The sequence below is a fragment of the Muntiacus reevesi genome, chromosome 4 (assembly GCF_963930625.1).
Source record: "Muntiacus reevesi chromosome 4, mMunRee1.1, whole genome shotgun sequence".
NCBI classification, from domain to species: Eukaryota; Metazoa; Chordata; class Mammalia; order Artiodactyla; family Cervidae; genus Muntiacus; species Muntiacus reevesi.
The window spans coordinates 67,923,865-67,950,130 of record NC_089252.1 but is presented as its reverse complement, the minus strand read 5'-3'; the positions used below and the strand labels follow the sequence as shown (position 1 = coordinate 67,950,130).

Here is a 26,266-nt window from a genome sequence, read left to right as displayed (position 1 = left end):
TTTCATACTTTTTTATTTTGCCACAAAATTATCTGCAATTTCATAATTTATAAAGATTCCTAAACAACTTATAAATCATTTTCCCTTAAAAAAAGCACGTAACAAATACCATTTGCTAGCATACAGACAAAATGAATTCCTTGAACATTTCTGAAAGAGAGCAGTTGACTCGTATGACATTTCAATCTGTAAGCTTCTGTTTTTAAGCACACTGAATTTACTTCTCAGTCTAATCATCTGCTTTATCATTTACAAACGCTCGTCACTGACTAGTCTCTTCAAATGCTGCTTCAGAAAGGTTAACATTAAAACAGTTAATACTTCCTGTGACACGTGGTTTTAGACGGCTGTATTCCTCAGCTGTACAACAGCAGCCCAAGTTTCTATCCCTGTTGGCAAAACTCAATTCTAATCAAAGTACGGGGTGAATTTGTTAAGTTTCCTTTTCCTTTTGTCTTTATGTCTGTTTTTGTGCTTTAAGATTCATCTTTAAGAAAACAGGACAATAATTAAAAGGGTGAATAATCAACATGCTCAAGTATCATGCTGTACCAAATGACCAATGATTCAAAACAATGCCCTGGTCTGATAAAATTACTGGAGACAGGTATTCACAGTTTTCCAGAAAGAGTTTTAGCTTGGAAAAATAAATTTAGTAAAGAACAGAAGCAAAGGCATTCGCTAAATAAGAAAGAGAAAATGTCATGCATCTTAAAAACTACTTCTACAAACATACTCTTCAAATACCTCCCCTTAAATTTCAAATTTCTTTAGAAATCATAATTTTCAACTTGCTTAAGACACAAAAATGTCCGAATAGTTCCACATGCAAAACAACCAAGTATTTACAAAAAACAATAACTGACCTTGGGGAGAGTATCTTTGTATTGACACTGTTTAAAAGCATCACCAAAATAATCTGCAGCCTGATTAGCCAATTTAGCTATGATGGCATCTTTCATTTTATCTGGAATAAAATATTAAATTTATCATTTTAATGAAAATAAATATAAAATAATCTGATATGTCATGGTAACTCAGTGAAGACATGAAGATCACAAGTTTACACATTTGTCTTACAAAATCCTTGTTGATGAAACTGATTCTCCTGCGTACAACTTAACTATTCCATGGGCAGATACAGAGAGTTAGAATAAACGAGCAGTTGTCAGAAGCCGGAGTGGAGAGTGACTGACAGTAGCTGTGGCATCTCTTTTGGGGGTGACAATGTTCTAAAATAAGATAAGTTAGGGATGGTTGCCAAACTGAATATACTAAAAACCAATGAACTGTATATGTTAAAAGGGTAAATGTTATTGTATATGAATTCTATCTCAGTATAAGCTGTTATTTTCAAAGAAAAACTTTTCCAGTTCGTTCAGCTTCCACCTGCTGGACTGCTCTTATGTTCAATTCCTCTATACCTGTACATTCAGTCCTTGTTCTTATCTCTCACTCTAACTTACATGCCTTAGAACAAGTGTCCTTATTCCCTCATTCACAGGGCCAGGGACTCTGCTGGGATGGCGCCTCCTTGTTAGTTATAAGTCTAGTTTAAACAAGACCTCCTCAAGGAAATTCTTCTTGACTGAAGAATGTAAAAACATCATGACTCCCCCTACATCCTTATCCCACAGCCAGACCACCAGTCATCATCACATCTTATTTTGCATATAGCAATTATCTCTCTCTAAAATTACCTTGGCTGCTTAATTTCTTGTTTATCATCTCCCCCACGATAAACTGCAAGCTTCCTAAAAACAGAACTCTTCTCTGTCTGCTGACTCCATCTAGAGCCTATCACAGGGACCGGCATACAGCTGTACCCAGTAATTACAATATTTCATGAATGAATGAATTTTAGATGTTTCAAACCTACATAACTACTACTCCAGGGTTCAGTGTTTTAAGATGATAACACACATCTTATGACTTTTCAAGTCATAAAAGACTTCAAAAACAGCCTACATTCTGAACTGTGTGTTTGTAGCACCTTAAGGTCAGAAAAGGGAAGTTGAAATTTTTCCATGAACCACAGGTCAAAGATGCAAAGATGAAAGTTCTACACTGAACATATTATAATCACCTTATTTTAAAAGCCTGTCACTTCTTTTCCCATGCAACAAAATGGAGAACAAAGTGAAATTACCTCTTGTGGCTTTTAAAAAAAACACTTCTTGGGCCTGGGCCAGCATGATAAGGCTGAGGGTCCCAACAGTGTCTGGAGATATGTCCACAGTGGGCTCTCTATTCAAGGCAGATAAAACGGTCTCTTTAATGTGTAAAAAGGCACCACTAGCAAACTAGAGGGAGGAAAAGGAGAATTTCATTAAAATCTGTAAGAACTCAGCAAGACAATTTTTTACCATTACACACAAAACCACTTTAAATGTTAACTCAGTTCAAGTTACTGTACTTAAGTTTTTATATTATGAAAAACAGACCCAAGACGTCTCACCTACCAACGGTAAGAATATTTTTCTAAAAACACTACAGGATAAGATTTAACATGCATTCGACATTCAACAGCAACAAAGTAAACTGATGCGACAAATTGATTCAACTTTTGCAAATATTTCCTCAAAATCCAACATGTGAACAGAGGCAGGGATATTATTAAAATGTTTTTAGTCCTAAAGTGTTCTTGCTTCGGTCCCAAATTCATCTCTCAAATAATTAAAGAGTGCTGATACCTAGTCCTCTGGGGAACAGCAGGATGATCCATGGCCAAGGATTTTTTATTTGGTTTTCAGAGCTCCCTGGTAAAACGTTTCCCATTAGATTCTTCTTCTCAATTATATTTTGCTTAGCTTCCCAGGTGGCACAGTGGTAAAGAATCCACCTGCCAATGCAGGAGGCACAAGAGACCTGGGTCCCACCCCTGGGTCAGAAGATCCCCTGGAGAAGGAAATGGCTACGCACTCCTGTGTTCTTGCCTGGGAATCCCACAGAGAGAGGAGCCTGGTGGGCTGCAGGCCACGGGGTCACAGAGTCAGACACAACCAAGCACTGCAGTGAGGCTAACACTAAAATAACTTGGCTTTTATGAAACAACCGACCCCGGGGAAAAGACAGACATCAATCTGGGATCAAAAGGAGCTCTGGGTTATGTAGTTAAGCTACAGAGAGCTAACTCAGGGTTAAACTGTACTGAAGTGAACATCACACTTGCTGCAGTCAGAAAGCATCATAAAACTAGATGAATGTCTCCAAGGAGTGATCAGCTGACACGCTCAGTAGATTAACAGAATCACACACTACAAACGCAAGGGATCTGGTCTCCCATTCACAAAAAAGGACTGGACAGCTACAGAGATTGAAGCACTTACCCAAGGGCACAGAGTGTCTTGGCAGCACGTGGCTTGGAAAGAGACTGAGAATCTCTTTCCCTCACACTAGGAACCTTGCTGTGAGTAAGAGTGGAATGTATCCTCAATAACTCAGGACGCCCTCTAAGATCTACATGCCAACAACTGGAGTTTACAATGCATAGGAAACTAAATAAAATTTTAATTCATTTTCACATTTTAAAAAACTTGCCACTTATAGCCTCACAAAGGAAAGGTCTATGCGTCAGGACTGCCATCTGTGCCCATCCAAAACTGGGAGCATGCGGTGTGCTTCAAGTCATTTTCCTCTCACTTTCTCAGAACAGCATTCCTCAACTCCCCTAATCTTAAACAATAGAAAAGACCAAACTCCACCTCTGAAACAAGCAAATTTCAGAACCATGAGAGACAGTTCAAGGACCATGTGGGATTCCCTAAAACTTAGAAGACCTGAAACCCCAGGGGACCACTGTATTAACACTTCTGCCCTCTAGTCCCCTTGTCTGGAAAACGAGAATACATTATGCAGCATGCATCGCCAAGTTTTCAAGAGAACATGAACATACCTGGTAAATGATAAAGCAATATAAAACATGAAAACATAATTATAGATTACCACTTAACAACTATCACTTATTTTTGCTTAAGTTGAAGCAAAAAAAAGCTGAGTCAACAATACACTATCAACAAATAATATGCCATATTAGTAACCGACTGTATGTAAAACCTACATTTAGTTAAGAACGTTACGTATGTGACCACATTTAACTATGACCTCTTCACAAGTCTCAGAGGTAAAATTTTCTTGCCAAGAGGTCTTAATTTTTGTGACACTGGTGAAATTTTAACTACATCTCGCTAAGAAAAATTATGCAAAAATAATGTACAAATATTTTAAATGAGGTCATGCATTTAAAAGGGACTCGCCAAAGATTTTATCTCAAACAATTAATCAATTTTTCTTCCAACGTTTATTGAGCCTTTATCATGTGCCAGGCACTGTGCTAGGTGCTGGGTGTACAATGGTGAGGAAAAACAAGAGCTGGGTTTACAAGTATGTTCTTTTATCTCAGGACTTCAAAAAAAAAATGTATCAATTAGTTAAAAAGTACATTCCTTTTCAAGGAAGCACCTGTGTGTAAAGAAACATTTATAAACCCTAAACGCAAATCATTTGCAATTCAATCCAACTCAGTGTTGACAGTTGGGTAGTAACTACCGTTCTGCGTACCTGATAATGTTTAGCAGCGATTTTCAGTCCTTCATCATTATCCAGGTTCTGTTCTGCTGCAATCTGGCTAGCTAAGGCTGCACAATTGAACAACACACAGCTCTTTTCATATCCTAAGCTTGCAAGAGCTGCAAAAGATTGAGAAGGAAAAATTCATCAGATTATTTTTCTAAAGAAAAGGAATGTTTCAAAGAGAAGTACTATGACCTCTATCCCACTGGCTCTCACACAAACAAGTTTTCAGACCTGTTTTCTCACCCATGATCTGCTCCCATATTTCTAGCTGCCCTGCCAGGCATCTATTTCCACAACAATATTCTCATCACCTAAAATTCAAGGATCAGTAAATTCATCTTTCCTTCCCTTTTCATCCACACTAATAGATTCAAAATGAAAAGTCATTCTCACGTCACTTCAAATTCAATTCAAATAAATTCTTCCCACTTTTCCATCAGCTCTCTCAAAATGATACCTTCCCATGACATTCAAACCAGTTTATCACTTGCTACAAACCTATGGCAATTTGAAGTACCTCCCACCTGGCCTTCTGTGTCTCACATCCTTATGTTAATAATGTATCTCTCAGAGGACTAGAAGACCATCTGGTTAAAATACAATTCTGACTAAGAATCTACACCTCTCACATCAATTGTGATAGCTACTATCAAACAAGATAGAGGACTTCCCTAGCAGTAGAGTGGATAAGAATCCGCCTGCCAATGCAGAGAATACACAGGTTCAATCCCTGGTCAAGAAAGATTCCACATGCCATGCGTGGAGCAATGAAGCCCATAAGCCACAACCACTGAGCCTGAGGGCTGTGGCGCCTGAAGCCCACGCACCTGGAGCCTGTGCTCCACAAGAGAAGTCCCCGCGATGAGAAGCCCACTCACTGCAATGCAGAGTAGCCCCGCTTGCCCCAACTACTGAAAGCCCTCTCGCAGCAACAAAGACCCAGGACAACCAAAATTAAGTAAAGAGAAACAAAACTGAATGTAATAGTTTTCGGCAGGCATGTGGAGAGACTAGGACCACTGTGTACTGTTGGTGGAGATGTAAAATGTTGCAGCCATGTGGAAAACACTATGAAGATCCCTCAAAAAATTAGAAATAAAATTACTGCCTAATCCAACAATTTCACTTCTGAGTATAAACCCAGAAGAAATGAAAGCAGGAGGGTTTAGTCTCAGGGATATCTCTACATCCATGTTCATATCAGAATGATTCACAGTAGCCAAAAGGTAGAAGCAACTCACCCATTCACTGATTCATTAACAGAAACAAACCATGGTATAAACTTACAATGGAGTATTATTCAGCTTAAAAAGTAGAGAAATCCGATCACATACCATAAGATGGATGAACCTTGAGGACATTACACTAAGCAAAACATGCTAGTCATAAAAAGACAAACACTCTATGATCCCACCCACGTCAAACTTACAGAAACAGAGGTAGAATGGTGGTCACCAAGTACTGGGGAAAGGGTGAAAAGGGAAGTTGTTATTTAAAGGGCACAGAGTTTCAGATTTGCAAGATCAGTAAGTTCCAGAGATGTTTCACAATGTGAATACACCTAACACCTCTGAACTATACACTCAACATTGAGTAAGACAGAGGATTCCCTGGTAGTCCAGTGGTTATGACTCAGTGCTTTCACTGCTAGGGCCCAGAGTCAGCCCCTAGCTAGGGAACTAAGATCCCACAAGCCACGCAATGCGGAGAAGAAAAAATTTTTTATTAATTGATTAAGATAGTATATTTTATGTTATGGGTTTTTTTTAAACATGCATACACACACACACACAGAACAAATTCAATCATAGTGACATTCAAGATCTCACATAATGTGCCAAATATTGAAAACCAAACAAAATAATCATCAGGCTTCTGACAAAACCACTGAGCAAACCATCTAAGAAAATCAGAATAACATTACAGCTGTGTGTCTGTGCCATACAGAAGTGTCATAAAGTAAAACACTCGTTACATAGCACTTTAGTAGTCTCCCCTATAATTATAGCCAGCTTTTAGCTTGCCTCCAACCTAATTCTAGCTTCTGCAGCATAAAACAGACATACACACCAGCTACTCTAACCTCAGTTCAGTTCAGTTGCTCAGTCATGGCCACTCTTTGGGACCCCATGGACTGCAGCACACCAGGCTTCCCTGTCCACCATCAACTCCTGGAGCTTAATCAAACTCATGTCCATCAAGTCAATGATGCCATTCAACCATCTCATCCTCAGTTGTCCCCTTCTCCTCCTGCCTTCAATCTTTCCCAGCATAAGGGTCTTTTCCAATGAGTCAGTTCTTCGCATCAGGTGGCCAAAGTACTGGAGTTTCAGCTTCAGCATCAGTCCTTCCAATGAACACCCAGGACTGATCTCCTTTAGGATGAACTGGTTGAATCTCCTTGCAGTCCAAGGGACTCTCAAGAGTCTTCTCCAACACCACAGTTCAAAAGCATCAATTCTTCAGCGCTCAGCTTTCTTTATGGTCCAACTTTCATTCGGACATGAGTACAGGAAAAACCACACCTTTGACTAGACGGATCTTTGTCAGCAAGGCAATGTTTCTGCTTTTTAATATGCTAAGTTGGTCATAGTGTTTCTTCCAAAGAGCAAGCATCTTGACCTGCATACAGATTTCTCAGGAGGCAGGTAAGGTGGTCTGGTATTCCCATCTCTTTAAGAATCTTCCATAGTTTGTTGTGATTCACACATTCAAAGACTCTGGCATAGTCAATAAAGCAGAAATAGATGTTTTGCTGGAACTCTCTCACTTTTTTGATGATTCAGCAGATGTTGGCAATTTGATCTCTGGTTCCTCTGCCTTTTCTAAATCCAGCTTGAACATCTGCAAGTTCACAGTTCACGTATTGTTGAAGCCTGGCTTGGACAATTCTGAGCATTACTTTGCTACGTGTGTGAGATGAGTGCAATTGTGTGGTAGTTTGAACATTCTTTGACACTGCCTTTCTTTGGAACCAGAATGAAAACTGACCTTTTCCAGTCCTATTGCCACTGCTGAGTTTTCCAAATTTGCTGGCATATTGAGTACAGCACTTTTCACAGATCAACTTTTAGGATTTGAAATAGCTCAACTGGAATTCCATCACCTCCACTAGCTTTGTTCATAGTGATGCTTCCTAAGGCCCACTTGACTTCGCATTCCAGGATGTCTGGCTCTACATGAATGATCACACCATCGTGGTTATCTGGGTCATGAAGATCTTTTTTGTACAGTTCTTCTGTGTATTCTTGCCACCTCTTCTTAATATCTTAATTTAGGAAAGTAGTGATGCTTCCTAAGGCCCACTTGACTTCGCATTCCAGGATGTCTGGCTCTACATGAATGATCACACCATCGTGGTTATCTGGGTCATGAAGATCTTTTTTGTACAGTTCTTCTGTGTATTCTTGCTACCTCTTCTTAATATCTTAATTTAGGAAAGTAGTGATGCTTCCTAAGGCCCACTTGACTTCGCATTCCAGGATGTCTGGCTCTACATGAATGATCACACCATCGTGGTTATCTGGGTCATGAAGATCTTTTTTGTACAGTTCTTCTGTGTATTCTTGCCACCTCTTCTTAATATCTTAATTTAGGAAAGTAGTGATGCTTCCTAAGGCCCACTTGACTTCGCATTCCAGGATGTCTGGCTCTACATGAATGATCACACCATCGTGGTTATCTGGGTCATGAAGATCTTTTTTGTACAGTTCTTCTGTGTATTCTTGCCACCTCTTCTTAATATCTTCTGCTTCTGTTAGGTCCCTACCACTTCTGTCCTTATTGTACCCATCTTTACATGAAATATTCCCTTGGTATCTCTAATTTTCTTGAAGAGATCTCTAGTCTTTCCCATTCTATTGCTTTCCTCTATTTCTCTGTACTGTTCACTTAAGAAGGCTTTCTTATCTCTCCTTGCTATTCTCTGGAACTCTGCATTCAGATAAGTACAGCTTTCTTTTTCTCCTTTGCCTTTAGCTTTTCTTCTTTTCTCAGCTATTTCTAAGGCCTCCTCAGACGATCATTTTGCCTTTTTGCATTCCTTTTTCGCGGGGATGGTCTCGATCACTGTCTCCTGTACAGTGTCACGAACTTCCATCCATAGTTCTTCAGGCACTCTGTCTATCAGATCTAACCCCTTGAATCTATTTCTCACTTTCACTGTATAATTGTAAGGGATTTGATTTAGGTCATACCTGAATGGTTTAGTGGTTTTCCCTACTTTCTTCAATTTAAGTCTGAATTTGGCAATAAGGAGTTCATGATGTGAGTCACAGTCAGCTCCCAGTCTTGTTTTTGCTGACCGTATAGAGCTTCTCCATCTTTGGCTGCAAAGAATATAATCAATCTGATTTCAGTGTTGACCATCTGGTGATGTCCATGTGTAGAGTCTTCTCCTGTGTTGTTGGAAGAGGGTTACCATTCTCTCGGCAAAACTCTGTTAGCCTTTCCCTGCTCCGTTTTGTACTCCAAGGTCAAACTTGCCTGTTACTCCAGGTATCTCTTGTCTTCCTACTTTTGCGTTCCAGTCCCCTATGATGAAAAGGACATCTTTTAGGGGTGTTAGTTCTAGAAGATCTTGTAGGTCTTCATAGAACCACTCAACCTCAGCTTCCTTGCCACTAGTGGTTGGGGCACAGACCTGGATTACTGTGATACTGAATGGCTTGCCTTGAAAACAGAGATCATTCTGTCATTTTTGAGATTGCACCCAAGTACTGCATTTTGGACTCTTATTGACTATGAGGGCTACTTCATTTCTTCTAAGGGATTCTTGCCCACAGTAGTAGATATAACGGTCATTTGAATTAAATTCTCCCATTCCAGTCCATTTTAGTTCACTGATTCCTAAAATACCGACGTTCACTCTTGCCATCTCCTGTCTGACCACTTCCAATTTGCCTTGATTCATGGACCTAACATTCCAGGTTCCTATGCAACATTGCTGTTTACAGCATTGGACTTTACTTCCATCACCACTCTCATCCACAACTGTGCATTTTTTTCGCTTTAGCTCCGTCTCTTCATTCTTTCTGGAGTTACTTCTCCACTCTTCTCCAGTAGCATGACGGGCACCTGCCGACCTGAGGAGTTCATCTTTCAGTGTCATTTTTTTTTTTTTTGCCTTCTCATACTGTTCATGGGGTTCTCAAGGCAAGATTACTAAAGAATACTCTAACCTACTTTCTTAAATAAATGTATTAACAACCTACAATAACCAGGAGTAGAACACGCAAAAAAATAAATATCAAGGTGAACTGAAAATCTGAACCAAGAATAAACAAAAACAATTGCAGTAATAGAAAGCAACATTTCCAAGATCCTCATGAGCATCCTTAAAAGAGACTCAAAGACAGTACATCCATGAAACAAGTACAGGATGTTATTATAAAAGAACAATCCATGAGTAAGAAAAAGCCCCTGGAAATGAAAATTTGATCACTAAAAGTTTTTCAAAAGAAAGGTTAGAAAATATCTAGGCAGCCCATAAAGAGGGAAAGAAAGGGAAAAGGTGAAAGCTTTGAGTGAGTAGCTCAGAAAAGCAGGCTCGGTTAATTCAGTATTCCAAAGAGAAGAGAAGAAAAAAATGAAGAGATTATCAAAGAAAAAACATAATTCAAATTAATTCAACAAATATTAATATATATTCAAGCCAGTATAGCTGAAAAAAAGGGGAAACAAGGGACAAAATGGGAGGCAATGTTGTCAGGGAGGTAAGAGAGTCAACTTTTGCTGTAATGATTTAGCATTTACTCTGAGTGAGGCGGAAAGTAAATAAAACACTTTCGAAGAGAGATGCACTCAGCCCACCTGGGGGACAGTGGGCTGTAGGGAAGCAGCACTGGTGGAAGCCAGAAATGAGGACAGTCAGCTGCTGCAAGGGGTGATGGTGGCTCTGACCAGAAAGGCAACAGCAAGAGTGCTGAGAAGTGATTGTATTTTGAATAACTTTCATAGAAAATCTGATAGGATCTGCTGATGTATTCACTGAATGTGCAGAATGAAGTGAAACAATATCAAGAATGATGTCAAGATTCTTGACCTAAGCACTCGGTGCCAGGATTTCAAACCAAATTCATGTGAGAACAAACCACAGACATTTTCACCCAAGAAGAGATGCAGAAATTTGAACTTTTCTAGGACAGTTAGTCTAAGAATATATTCCAGGGACTTCCCTGGTGGTCCACTGGTTAGGAATCCACCTGCCAATGCCGAGGACACGGGTTTGATCCCTGGTCTGGGAAGATCCCACATTCCACGGGGCAACTAAGCCCATGGGTCACAACTACTACAGCCTGCACCCCTTAGAACCTGTGCTCCACAATGAGAGAAGCCACAGCAAGAAGCCTGCACACTGCAACTAGCGAGTAGCCCCACTCACCACGCTATAAAAAGCCCGCACACAGCAAGACTCAGCACAGTCAAAACTAAAAATAAAATTAAAAAAAAAAAAAGATATATTCCAGTGAAGGAGGAACACACAATATTCATAAAACAATGATTCTAACCTAAAGGATAATAGTCATGGAGCAGCTTTAGACAGCAAACAGAGAGTTTGGAAAATCTTGAGAACATGATAAAAGCACAGAATGTACGTGTTGGTGGAGCAATTAAACTTGTAAACGCACACACAGAGCCGTACAAGAAAGTGACAATGTAAATATGAAAACAGCTCATCCAATATATGATAGTCAGTAGACTTCAAGAAAAATGAGATACACTCCAAGCAACAGATAAAAGTAAACTTTTTATATACAAAATATATATCCCAGCCTGCTATATTTCCCACAAACATTATCACCCCCAGGTTGTAGTCTGCCATTTTATTTTGACATATTTCTCATCAAGGAAGTAGCAATCACCTTGGGTTTTATACAAAAGGTGGGGCCCCAAATTATATAGCAGCTCTCACCTGTAACATGTCTTATATTGGATATTCAGTGGACACAGGTTTACATGTCAAGAAATAGATATTTGTATTATCATTCTTAATACTTTAAATTATACAATATTCTAAGGAACAGGCAGCCTATGCTTCATTTACCCTAAATATTACTGATGGACATTTAATCCCCCATAAATGCTACTAGAAATGCCTTGATGATTTCTACCTCCTGTTTTATATATGTGCCCAATTCTTTTCCGTCCCAGTTCCTCTAGGATCTCGGTTCATCAACTTTACCTATCTCACTTAAGTGTCTCCTGGTTCTATCGATACCTGCTCCTTATTCTCAGCCACAGAATCTGCTTGTCACAGCAGCACTGAAGTCCTTTTCTTGATCTTGCCTCTCTCAGCATAACGATCCCTTTGTCCCCAAATCGTCACTGCATATTTTCTGAACTGAGCTGCTCAGCACCCACACGTGCTATTTGCACTTCCTAACTTCCGGTCCACTCCCCAACCCAACACCACCTGACTTCAGCCCGCCCTAGGGAAGCTTTTCTCCTCCTGTGTTGCACTGTGCTCAGTCGCTCAGTCGTCCGACTCTGTGATCCCATGGACCGGAGCCCGCCAAGCTCCTCTGTCCATGGGGATTCTCTAAGCAAGAATACTGGAGTGAGTTGCCGTGCCCTCCTCCAAGGGATCTTCCCAACCCAGGGATCGAACCCAGGTCTCCAGCATTGAAGGTGGATTCTTTATCGACTGAGCTATCGGGAATCTAGCGAATTTTACAACCTTCTTTGACCTCTGCCACAACGACTCTGTCAACGATGTTTCAACATCAAAGTCACATGCAGGCAAAAAGATGAATTCCAGTGGCCCACTCTGCAATGTCCTCCTTTCACATCTGGCATACTGTATCCTTGTCTGTAAATACAATCAGTATTTCTAACGTTTTCCCCAGGTAACTGCAACGTGCAGCCAGGTTTGGGAGCCACTGAACTGCACAACCTCTGAAACCTTTCTGCACAACCTCTGAAACTCTTCTGGCATTCAATCCCATCTCTATTTTCCCCTGGTTCTTCAGAGATCTGAAAGTCTTTTCTCAACCTCATTCCCAGGAAACTCTTCCTCTTATCTCCCCTGAAAGTTATACTCCCCAGTTTGGCTTTCATACTTTTCCCAACGTACAGTCTACCAGAGGAGATAAATTTATTATCTTTTAAGGAAACTGTTCCTAAATCTATGTCTCCACCTCTTTTGAGCTTTAAATACATTACATCTAAATGCCAAAGAGAAATTTCTACCTAGATATAACACAGAAAAGTCAAACTTGACCTATCTGTTGAAAGGAATAACTATCCACAGGTCAAACCAAGTTACAGATCTTAAAGTCAGTCATCAGCTCCTACTCCTCCTTCTGACAGAGAGCCAGCAGATCCATCAGTTTCATCTCTGAATCCTCTCTCAAAACCATCCTTTCCCCAACCCACAGACAGGATGCTTGGTCTAATCTCTTCATCTCTCACCAGTTTAACAGGTCTGTTTCTCTATAGTCTCTGGATTTAGGCTTTTTGAGTCATATCCAGTTTCATTTAATCTTAGAAAGTCACTTATCTTTCTAAAACAGTTTTAGTAAGAATAGTGCCTTTTCTCACCGTGCTAAGAGGGAATTTAGTTAGATAATGTGTGTAAAGCCCTTTCACAGCACCCAGGTAGAATAAGCTATGAGGGAAGAACACAAATTGATAGCACACTTGCAACTTTTCACAAGCTACTCTCCAATGTCTTCACCCTCCAAAATCCCCAAATCACCCACAGTTTCAACTCTTACCAATAATATTAATATGTATTAGTATAGTAACTTATACTATATGACATTTTATATAATATTATATAGCATATATCCTATAATGCATAAACATTATATATATTATAGTTATATGTAATATTAATATTATTCATTGCAGCTAATATTTATTGAGCCTTGTTCTAAGGACTTTACATGTATTCCACTCATTTAATCCACACAAGAAACCAATGAAATAAACAGAACTTGATAGTACTAATCCCACTTCAGAGATGAGAAAATTAACACACACAAAGGTTAACATGATGAGCTGGTAGATTAAAAAAGCCTTCACTCTTCTGACTTTTGGTTATGACATTCTACCTGTAACATTACTTTCTACCTGGAAAAACGAAATTCATCCTTCAAGGATTCATTCAAACATTACGTGCATTCAAGAGCAGAATTAACTACTTCCTTGTCTAAGTGCCCATATGTTTCTTCAGAGATTAATATACTTCCCACTATACTTTAAAATGATCAGTTATCTTACAACCAGACTGAACACAACTATCTTGTTCAGTTTTAAAACTAGGACAGTGCCTGGCAAGATGTAGGCTCTCTACAAGTATTTGGAAATTGCATTAAAAGTTGAAGTGAAAAAGAAAATGAAACATAAAAATTTTCATTATTTACAAACAGTCATTAGGAGAGCAATTTTGGAGACTAAACAATACAATACAGAACAAATTTTCTGTCATTTTTATTTAAAAATTACATACCCAATTTTACAGATCCTCCAAAAAGTGAACCTTTATCAAAAGCATCCTTCCAGGTAAATGTCAAGCAGATCTTGATAGAAAGACGGGGGAAAAAAGAAAATTATGTTACCTTCCTGAATCTCATTAAGTCTCTTTCAAAGAAAAATCCACAGTGAAGAAAAGGACAAAAGCTTCAATCTGTCTAAAACACTATCTTCTCTAACCAACCAACTCCTTTTCCTTTCTGTGAACCATAAAATTTTCTTTTCTGAAAGTAAAATACTGGCACTAGGATTTTTCCCATGTCATTCTCCCTCGATAATTACACACGTTATCTTCTTCAGAAAACATGGTCTTGCTCATCTTTACAAATACACAATGACCTGAATAGAATAGGCACTTAAGTAGGAGAATTTCCAGGACAAGATAAAATTTTATTTCTTGATTTGGGTGATGGCTAGACATGTATATTCACTTTGTGATGATTCAAGCAATACACCGTTTGTTAACTGTTCTCTGTGTGTGTTATACACGAATAAAAAGTTTACTTAATTAAAAACTGCATCTCACTCTAAAATATTCCACAGTGTGAAGGTTAAAAAGAACTTGGCCTCTTTTAAATTATGTATTGCAATCCAATACAAAACTTTTCAACTATGGCTGAGAGAAATTTTCAATACTCCTAAAAGTGGAAACAATAACACAAGGAACTTCCATACACACACTCCCTCCTCCAGTCATCTACCCACACTTTCCAACCCAAACACCAACACACACATACTTTTTCTCCCAGAGTATTTTAAAGCAAGTCTCACCACATTACTTGACTTGTAAAAACTTTATGCTTAAAGTATTTTGTACAAACTATTTTAAAATTTAGAAATGTCACACAGATTAAAAACTTTTAACAAGTCTCCCAAATATAACTGCAAGAAATCATCACCACTTTCAGTATCTATCTTTTAAGAGAAAGAATAACATTCTTACAGTGTAACACCTAATTATAACAGTATTTGCAAATTTATATGCAAATGCAACTTGGGCAAATAATTTTTAAAGCACATAAACTGAAACTAAACACATCCTGAATTATATAGTTTCCTACTTTATTTTGTAAAAACCAAAGGAAAGGACATCACAGGTTATCTTCGTCAATACTTCCAACAGATAATAAATGCAGGAAGAAAAATGCAATCCAATGCACTACATGATCACAGAAGTGACTGAGGAACAGCATGAACAGAATTTCCAACAGACACTTCAAAGCAGCACAGATTCATAGCAGATGGGTTTCAAAGTTTCTCATTTTAAAAGTGTTACAAAAACCTAAAGATAGTGAAGAGACACCATTAATTTTAATAAAATACCATGGGTAAGAGGAAATGGGTGATTTACCATTATCACATGTAACTTTAAAACAACTTAAAATTAATGACTTACCTGGTTTTCAGAAAATGGAAATTTGGGTTCAATGGAACAGATCTGATCATAGTATCTGAAAAAGAGAACAAATTTGTTTATTTTTGCTTTTGTTTCCCTTGACTGACGAGACATAAAAAGATATTACTAAGACTCATATCAAACAGTGTACTTTGTTTTCTTCTAGAAATTTTATGGCTTCAGGTCTTACATCTGAAAGCCTTTAATCCATTTTGAATTTATTTTTGTTCATGGTGTGAGAAGTAGGCCAGTTTTCCCAACACCGTTTACTTTAGAAGCTGTCTTTTCCCTATTGTACAGGAGATTAGGCGTACAAATGTCTAATAGAAAATAGATGAGCCACAGATACGGAATGCACAGTGTGGGCAAAGTGGCCAACAGTTATGTAGTATCTTTGTATGGTGACGAATGGCATCTACATGTACTGGGATGACTTTGACATGTACAGAAACACTGCATCACTGTGCTGTGTGACAGAGACTAACAGTGTCGTGGGCCAACTCTGCTTCAAAAACAGAAACAGGCAATTTTCGGTTACCAGAGGTGGGGGCTTGGGGGAGGAAGAACTGGATGAAGGCAGTCAAAAGGTGCAAACTTCTAGTCATAAGGTAACTAAGCACTGATACCAGGCTGTCAAACACAATATGATACGTATAATTAACACTGCTTTATATTATATATGAAAGTTGTTAAGAGAGTAAATCTTAAGTGTTCTCACCACAAGGAAAAAGATTTCTTTTCTACATCTTTAACTTTGTGTCTATAAAAGATGATGGATATTCACTAAACTTACAGTACTCACCAGTTCATGACTTATATCAAATCCTTATGCTGTACTACACCTTAAACTTATACAGAGCTAAGTGTCAATTACATCTCCATAAATCAGGAAGAAAAAGGAACGATGAAAAATAATTGATCCATATAAAAACCAGTCAAAAGCTAAAATTACCAAAGCTAAATATTACACACATTTATATAAATACAACTGGTTTAAGAGTATACTTAAAATTATGCATGCTTACTTTGAGTGGCCCACAAATTCGATTTCAATCAACTGTTTTAAAATTAATCAAGTCTTTTTAATAGGTAAACCTGTAGCTAAAATGCATGCAATGAAGAAACTGTTAACAAAAAACTCTTAGCACCAAAGAAAAATATTTGTCTACTATTATTGGCTAAAAGCAAACTAACCTCTGCCTAGGTAACCAATGCATTTCTTAAAATACTATTTCTTATTAAGGTAATTGTTTACATCCACTGGACAAATTAACACCTCTGGTAAACTATTGATTAAAAACAGGTTTCCCAGCTTTCAAATGTGATTTCAGTATGTCCATTTCCACCAATGCTACACAGTTGTCAACGTTTCCCCTCTCCCCTGAAAGCAGACTAATCCACAAGTTCCCCAACCGGTCACCCTGTCTCTTCTTTCTCATTCTCTTCAATCTGTTCTCCATATGAGAAGCAGCCAGAATGACCATGAAATGTGATGCAGCCCTCCCCTATCACGCTGACCTTTGAGTGAGCAAGGTGGGGGTTAGGGGCTGTCCAAGGACAAGCCTTCTAACTGGCCTCTAATCTTTCTTCCTCCCCTTATCACCTCCCTGCCCATCCCCTCCCACCAGTCATCAGGGCTAATTGCAACTGTTATTTCTGAAGCCTAGTTTCAGTAGGAGGGGTACCCCTGGAGCAACAGGACAAATCAGAAATCAAGTTTATGGCTGCCATGGCTACAAGTTTGGTTACAAACAGGAAGAACAGAACAATTAAATAAATACACTGAAGATAATGGGAGTCAGGTTTCTAACTATCTTGGAAAAAAAAAGAGTTACAAATATGGGATGGTGGACAGCTAGAAGAAACTGGCCTTAGACTGGAACTGCAGGTATCAGTGTGAACTCATTTTTAACACAGTGTAATACAGATACAAAAAGTGGTATAAATGTGCATGCGTATTTCCTAAATGTATATGCCGAGAAGTCCTAGCAACAATAATACTAAGTAGCAAAAAGCACACCTAGAGTCCAGATAAATAATGCTCTGCATTAAATGGAGCCAGTGTTGGGACTTCCCTGGTGGGCCAGTGGTTAGGACTCTGCACGAAACTGCAGGGGCACAGGTTCCATGCCTGGCCCAGGAACTAAGATCCCGTAAGCTGTGTGGTAGAGCCAATAAATAAATGAATTAATTAATAATAACTAAACAGAGTCAGTGCTCCTTAGAGAAATGAAGGACCCCACAGCTGTGAAAATTCAAGTCAAGCCTAAACATCCAGCTATCCCAGAAAGTTAAGGCAGTACTTAAAACATGAGGAGGAAATGTCAAAAGTATACAGGAACTAGCTGAAAGCAGCTCTCACTAGCCAAGTCCAGAATAATTCAAATAAATAGCAAATCATAATCCACTGAGGAAAGTAAGATCATTCTAAAGTAAACAAAACAAAACGAGCTAACAGGGAAAACTCTACCCTAATACACGATGCCAACTAATGAATCTAGAAGAAACAATGAAGTGAGCGAAATCACGACGTGGCCCCTTTCATAATATAGTAATTGATTCAGGTAAAATCATTAACGGAAGCTAAAACATAAGTTTGATGGAAACAGGATATTACAGAATCTCAAAGTATCTCCCCACAAAATACTTACTACTTAGTATAACTTATTAACTGTAAGGTCAAAAACTTTGGCAGACACCATCTTAACAAAGTGATAAACATCAAACATTACCAGCAATGGGACAAATCAACCTCATGCTTTTCTTAATGTGCATTAAAAAGAACACAGCATCACTTGGGTTGGTACTACAGCCCCAAGATGCATAAAATCCAAGAAAATAGAGGCAAGCCCTTTTACTAAGGGACATTCTACAAAGTAAGCAGCCTGTACCTACTCTTCAAAACTGCCATCTTGAAAAACAAGGAAAATTTGATGAACTGTTCCAGATTGAAGGAGACTAAAAAGGCAATTAAATGCAATGCAAGATCTGGGATTAGATACTGGACCTGTAAACATTAATGGGAAAGTCAGCAAAATTTGAATGAGTACAACAGATTAACTGGTAATATTTAATCAATGTCAATTTCCTGACTTTGAAAGTTGTACTGTGGTTATATACGTGCGTATTCTTGGATTCCCACTATACTTATAATTTCATTTAAAATTGTGATATCATTCATTACCCAATTTTCCAGCCTCAACTAAGAATATTCACTACACACTGTAGGCATTAAAATTCTGTGCTCTCTCCTGGCTCAGGGCATTCGCCCATTTTTTTCTCCTTCACCCAGAAACTTTCCCATCAAAATTTCCCATATTTCTTGTCCTCATTCATTTACTCTTTCTTTTTTTTTATTTTCCTTACCTTTTTTTTTTTTTAATGTATGTACTGATTTTTTTCCCCAATTATTTTTATTAGTTGGAGGCTACTTACTTTACAATATTGTAGTGGTTTTTGCCATACATTGACATGAATCAGCCATGGGTTTACATGTGTTCCCCATCCTGAACCCCCCCCCCCCCACCTCCCTCCCCATCCCATCGCTCTGGGTCATCCCAGTGTACCAGCCCCGAGCTCTTGTCTCATGCATTCAACCTGGGCTGGCGATCTGTTTCACACTTGATAACATACATGTTTCAATGCTGTTCTCTCAGATCATCCCACCCTTGCCTTCTCCCAGAGTCCAAAAGTCTGTTCTATACATCTGTGTCTCTTTTTCTGTCTTGCATATAGGGTTATCGTTACATATACATGCGTTAGTATACTGTATTGGTGTTTTTCTTTCTGGCTTACTTCACTCTGTATAATGGGCTCCAGTTTCATCCACCTCATTAGAACTGATTCAAATGAATTCTTTTTAATGTGAGTAATATTCCATTGTGTATATGTACCTCAGCTTTCTTATCCCTTCATCTGCTGATGGGCATCTAGGTTGCTTCCATGTCCTGGCTATTATAAACAGTGCTGCGACGAACACTGGGGTGCACATGTCTCTTTCAGATCTGGTTTCCTCGGTGTGTATGCCCAGGAGTGGGATTGCTGGGCCATATTCATTTACTCTTTCAACAAAGACATACTAATGGTTTGCACTCGTGCTAAGTCGCTTGACTCGTGTCCAACTCTTCCTCGAGTGGATTGCCATGACCTCCTCCAGGGGCTCTTCCCAACACAGGGACCAAACCCGAGCCTCTTATGACACCTGTATTGGCAAGCGGGTTCTTTACCACTAGCGCTACATGGGAAGCCCGTACTAACAGTCTGCTATGCAACACACACAGTTCTACAACACAGGAATTCAGCAGTATATAAATATTAAAAAAAATCTGCACCCTTGTCAAGCTTACTTTTAGAGGTGGAGGCAAAACAAAATTAAGTAAAAATGCAGAATAGGAGATAGTGCTAAATGCAATGGGGAAAAATAGAGGTGAGAGGGATAAGGTCATGTGTATGGGGTGATGTGAAAAGGCATTTTTTTTTTTTTAATAACATGGTCATTGGACTACATGAAAGTAAAACAACAACAAAAAAAAATTTAATGTCATATATAATAGAGCATGAACAAAGTGATGGGATGTGGGGAAAAGCATCACCAGTCAAGGGGAGAACAAGTGCCAGGAATCCGAGACAAATGTATGCCTGAAAATACCTCTGCACAATAAGGAGGATACGGCTGGAGAGCAAGCATAGGAGAAAACAGCAGGAGATGAAATCAAGGAAGTAATGATGCCTCAAGTGCAATCTGTAAGACTTGCAGCTTCTACTACTGAGCAAGAAGAGGAACCACCAAAGGGTTTGGACAAGATTAACACGAGCGAATCTATTTTCAGAATCACCCCGGATGCTCTGTAGAAAACTGACTCACAGGTGTGCAAAGGGCAGAAGTCCAGAGAAGTCGGAAAGCTACTACACGGATCCAGTCAGGAGGCGCTGCACGGCAGTGGCACAAGTTACAGCAGCAGGCAACGCTGCGCCTTTTCTAAATGCCTCTCCATTACAGTCTCTCAGGCCCCTGATTTTCCCTTCACAACTTACCACAGTCAGTCATGTACTAGCTGGTTCTAAACTCCCTGAGAGCAGGAACTGGGTCTTATATGCTAAGCTTCACTGCCAGCTCCAAACAAACGAATCAGCAAAATGCAAAGTTTTTAAAAAGCAGCTTTTTTATCTCTGCAAAGTAAAACCTGAGATTCTGTTTTGAGAACAAATAGGAACTACTAAAGAAAGTGTCCATAAGGAGAGACAAGCAAGTACAGAGACTCTGAGGCCACACAGCCCCTAAGGGCGAGCCAGCATAGCAAGGGGGTCCCAGGGCTACAGAGCTGGGATTCCCACACTTGGTCTTTGGGCTTCCCAGGTGGCTCAGTGGTGAACAATCTAGCTGCCAGTGCAGGAGACATGGGTTCGATCCCTGGGTCGGGAAGATCCCCTGGAGGAGGAAATAGCAACCCTCTCTGATATTCTTGCCTGGAGAATTCCACGGAGGAATGTGGCGGGCTACAGTCCACGGGGTTGCAAAGAGTTGGACATGACTGAGCACATCCTAGGTCTTGCCAGAAAAAGGCAAAAATTAAGGATAACATGCTAGTACCTCTTATAGCCTAACAAAAGAGAAAACATCTGCCCTGCCCTGCACCCTTCTTACCTGTTTGGGCCACCTCAGAAGATGTGAACTCTAGGAACAGTTATCTAACTACCATCAGCTTAAGTTCTCTGAAGGAAGACTATTCAGTCAGGCAGTGAGAAGCCCAAGAGGCAGAGGTGGGCGGTGGTCAATGTAGTCAGTTTCGCTCTCTGCCCCAGTGACGCTCAAATTCCGGCACGCCTTCCTCCCTTGCCAGAGAGTCCAGCCATCTCAACCTGGACAGCTGGCAAGAGATAAGGCAACTTGCTGAGTCACCAGTTCCTGGTTCAAGATTATATCGTTCACTGCCAAGTCACTGGCAAGCAGAACACCCAATGTGTAGTGACACCTAAGCAAGTCCTGGGCAGCAGTGAGGCCTGGCTACCAGCCAGGGAGGCAGACACAGAAAATAAAAGGGAAGACGGGGCAGAGGGGGGCACCCTAGCCAACTTTCCAAGGCTCCCAGCGCCAACCCGCTAGAGAGTGCCCCAGACCATACAGAAACAGGCAGCTGGGCAGGCCTTCGTTTGCTGACCTCTGCTCTAAACCGGAAGGAAGTAGGAGATGAAAATACTCGCTCTGAAAATGGATCAAGGAAAAAAGAAAGGCTATACAGAACATACCAAATTTTTTTAAATCTATCCTATTTACTCCAAAGCTTTTGGGGTTAACTCTCAAAATTTGACTTGTGTGGGTAACAGTACATTTATATCCTACATTTAAATGTCTAAAAGCTACGTGATGCAATTCTCAAAGTAAAGTAAGGGTCTTAGGATAGGCTGGCTTCCTTTGTGATTGAGACAGTAAAGAATCTGCCTGCAGCACTGTTTATAATAGCCAGGACATGGAAGCAACCTAGATACCCATCAGCAGATGAATGGATAAGGAAGCTGTGGTACATATACACCATGGAATATTACTCAGCTGTTAAAAAGATTCATTTGAGTCAGTTCTAATGAGATGGATAAAACTGGAGCCCATTATACAGAGTGAAGTAAGCCAGAAAGATAAAGAACATTACAGCATACTAACACATATATATGGAATTTAGAAAGATGGTAACGATGACCCTATATGCAAAACAGAAAAAGAGACACAGAAGTACAGAACAGACTTTTGAACTCTGTGGGAGAAGGCGAGGGTGGGATGTTTCGAGAGAATAGCATGTATATTATCTATGGTGAAACAGACCACCAGCCCAGGTGGGATGCATGAGACGAGTGCTCGGGCCTGGTGCACTGGGAGGACCCTGAGGAGTTGGGTGGAGAGGGAGGTGGGAGGGGGGATCGGAATGGGGAATACGTGTAACTCTATGGCTGATTCATGTCAATGTATGACAAAACCCACTGAAATGTTGTGAAGTGATTAGCTTCCAACTAATAAAAAAATTTAAAAAAAAAAAAAAAAGAATTTGCCTGCAATACAGGAGACCTAGGTTCGATTCTTGGGTGGGGAAGATCCCCGGGAGAAGGAAATGGCAACCCACTCCAGTTTTCTTGTTTACAGAATTCCATGGACAGAGGAGCCTGGCGAGATATAGTCCATGGTGTCGAAAGAATGACATGACTCTGACACAAACCAGGAACTGGTGACTTAGAAAGTTGCCTTATCTCCTGCCAGCTGCCCAGGTTGAGCTGGCTGGACGCTCTGGCAAGGGAGGAAGGGCTTCCCTAGTGGCTCAGCTGATAAAGAATCCGCCTGTAATGCGGAGACCTGGGTTCAATCCCTGGGTTGGGGAGATCCCCAGGAGATCTACCGACTTCAGTATTCTGGCCTGGAGAATTCCATGGACTGTATAGCCCATGGGGTCACAAAGAGTCGGACATGACTGAGCAAGTTTCACTTTAGGATAGGTTAGGTAACATGAAATATAAGTATGAAAAAATGAAACATAAGTACAGTACTCACTGGAAATCATTAATACCTGATTTCATAGTATGGAGTAAACTACACAAAGAAACTAACTCTTTTCAAAAGAAAGGAGACATTGCTAACCACAGGTTCAGTTCAGTTGCTCAGTCGTGTCTGACTCTTTGGGACCCCAAGGACTGCAGCACGCCAGGCTTCCCTGTCCATCACCAAAGCCCGGAGCTTACTCAAACTCATGTCCATTGACTCGGTGATGCCATCCAACCATCTCATCCTCTGTTATCCCCTTCTCCTCCGCCTTCAATCTCTCCCAACATCAGGGTGTATTCAAATGAGTCAGTTCTTCACATCAGGTGGCCAAACTATTGGATTTTCAGCTCAAAATCAGTCCTTCAAATGAATATTCAGGACTGATTTCCTTTAGGATGGACTGCTTGGATCTCCTTGCAGTCCAAGGGACTCTCAAGAGTCTTCTCCAACACCACAGCTCAAAAGCGTCAATACTTCGACACTCAGCTTTCTTTAAAGTCCAACTCTCACATCCATCCATGACTACTGGAAAAACCATAGCTTTGACTAGATGGACCTTTGTTAGCAAAGTAATGTCTCTGCTTTCTAATATGCTATCTAGGTTGGTCTTTTCTTCCAAGGAGTAAGCATCTTTTAATTTCACGGTTGCAGTCACCATCTGCAGTGATTTTGGAGCCCAAAAAAACAAAATCTGTTTCCACTGTTTCCCCATCTATTTGCCATGAAGTGATGGAACTGGATGCCATGATCTTGGTTTTCTGAATGTTGAGTTTCAAGCCAACTTTCTCACTCTCCCCGTTCATTTTCATCAAGAGGCTCTAAAGTTTTTCTTCACTTTCTGCCATAAGGGTGGTGTCATGTGCATATCTGAGGTTACTGATTTCTCCCAGCAATCTTGATTCCAGCTTGTGCTTCATTCAGTTGAGCATTTCTCATGATGTACTCTGCATATAAGTTAAATAAGCAGGGTGACAATATACAGCCTTGATGTATTCCTTTCCCTATTTGGAACCAGTCTGTTGTTCCATGTCCAGTTCTAACTGTGGCTTCTTGACCTGTATACAGATTTCTCAGGAGGCAGGTAACGTGATCTGGTATTCCCATCTCTTGAAGAATTTTCCACAGTTTGTTGTGCTCCACATAAAGGTTTTGGTGTAGTCAATAACGCAGAAGTACATGTTTTTTTTGGAATTCCTTTGCTTCTTCTATGATCCAATGGATGTTGGCAATTTGATCTCTGGTTCCTCTGCCTTTTCTAAATTCAACTTGAACGTCTGGAAGTTCTCAGTTCACGTATTGTTGGAGCCTTGCTTGGAGAATTTTGAGTGTTACTTTGGTAGTGTGTGAGATGAGTGCAAATGTGTGTTAGTTTGAGCATTATTTGGCACTGCCTTTCTTTGGGATTGGAATGAAAACTGACCTTTTCCAGTCCTGTGGCCACTGCTGAGTTTTCCAAATTTGCTGGCATATTGAGTGCAGCACTTTGACAGCATCATCTTTTAGAATATGAAATCACCCAGCCTATAAAAACTAACCACGCCACATTTTGCAGCACTTGCTCTCGTCCATGGCCCACACTTTGTCTGTGGAGTGTGTTTCTCTCTGAATACCAGTGAGTCCATCTCTTACCGATCACTCTGTCTCTCACTGTATTCGCTCAGCTTCATCAGGCACTGACACCAGGCAGTGTGGGTTCTGGCTGGGTTCAAGGCCCAGCACACGAGTTCCAGTCCCAGCCTGAGACAAACGGTTCCAGACACACAGCACATGTTGGAAAAACGGGAGCTACGGATTCTTATTTTGCAAACATACAGAAGTGTTTTTATAAAATTCTCCAGGACTTTAAAATTTCAATGGCTTAGAGCAAACATCTAAGAACTCAACTTTTTAAATCTCATGGGGGAAAAAAATAGCAAACAAATATATTTCTTTTAATATACCAAAGCTAAAACAAATTTTCATTCAGTTCAGTTCAGTCGCTCAGTCGTGTCCGACTTTTTGCGACCCCATTGACTGCAGCACACGAGGCCTCCCTGTCCATCACCAACTCCCAGAGTTTACGCAAACTCATGTCCATTGAGTCAGTGATGCCATTCAACCATCTCATCTGTTATCCCCTTCTCCTCCTGCCTTCAATCTTTGCCAGCATCAGGGTCTTTTCCAATGAGTCAGCTCTTCGCATCAGGTGGCCAAAGTATTGGAGTTTCAGCTTCAACATCAGTCCTTCCAATGAACACCCAGGACTGATCTCCTTTAGGATGGACTGGTTGAATCTCCTTGAAGGCCAAGGGACTCTCAAGAGTCTTCTCCAAAAAATTCTAATTAAAAAAAAATTTTTAGGTGGATGGTATGGAGACCAAGAACAACCAATCCACATTAGGAAAGTAATACCACAACACAAACTCACATAAGCCATCCAGTTCCAGTCAGTACTAGGGCTGGTCACCTCCAAGCCCACCAACCAGAGACACAGTACACCAGAGAGCTAGGCCAGATATTGATTAGAGTCAGTAGATGCCTCCTGCACCTGATTTTCACACTTTCTTCTTTGCCCAATCTATCTCATGAAGAATCATTCACAGAAGCAGTGCTGCACTAGAGTATGGCAGCAAATTCCCTCTAGGATTACAAAGAATGAAGACCTGACAAGTCCTGACAAGTCATTTTATTTATCAAACAAAGATTTTAACTCTTCCTGTTAAATTTGTTTATTCATTTATGTAGACTAAATAAAATTAACTCAGCCAAACTAAGGTCTGGCAACTACACGTACTCCTTGAGATCAAAGGTCAAGTATTAATTATTTATCTTTATATCCACCATACTCTTTTGATTAACAAATTGTAGCAATGTCATTAGGGCTAATATTATCTCAATATCTTCACCACCAATCAGAATGTAAGCAACAGCTGAGAAGTAAATGAAACAGCAATATTTTTTTCTTGATTTATAAAACACTAGTGCTTGGGAAAATTTCCAGAAATTATGAAACTAGTTCCATCAACTTTATTTTACAAAGAAAAAGACAGTACCATAATGCAGCAAACTAAATATTAACCAACAAAAAAGTGACACACAAATTTAGAAATTTTACAAAGTCTATATTAAAAACTCATGCTAAAGAAAACTAAAATTACAAATTATTTTTAAAATCTCAACAAGAATACTACATACCAAATACCAAAACCAGTTGGATGGAACTGAAAGCAAATTCAGAGAAAACATAGTCCTAAAATAAATGTATTAGAAAAACAAAAAAAGATGAGAAGTTAATCATTCTGTACAAAAAGAGGAAA

General features: G+C 39.8%; 1 protein-coding gene across 2 annotated transcripts in view; it reads right to left on the bottom strand.

The window, feature by feature from the left end:
• Positions 1-26,266, bottom strand: part of PDCD6IP (programmed cell death 6 interacting protein) — a 68,142-nt gene that overhangs the window by 37,045 nt on the left and 4,831 nt on the right. For both annotated transcript variants that reach the window (XM_065932949.1, XM_065932950.1), the window contains exons 2-6: positions 15,449-15,503; positions 14,030-14,099; positions 4,561-4,688; positions 2,150-2,303; positions 867-967 (exon numbers count right to left, since the gene is read on the bottom strand). In XM_065932949.1, coding sequence (XP_065789021.1) covers positions 867-967; positions 2,150-2,303; positions 4,561-4,688; positions 14,030-14,099; positions 15,449-15,503 — 508 coding nt within the window. The remainder of the gene's footprint in view (positions 1-866; positions 968-2,149; positions 2,304-4,560; positions 4,689-14,029; positions 14,100-15,448; positions 15,504-26,266) is intronic.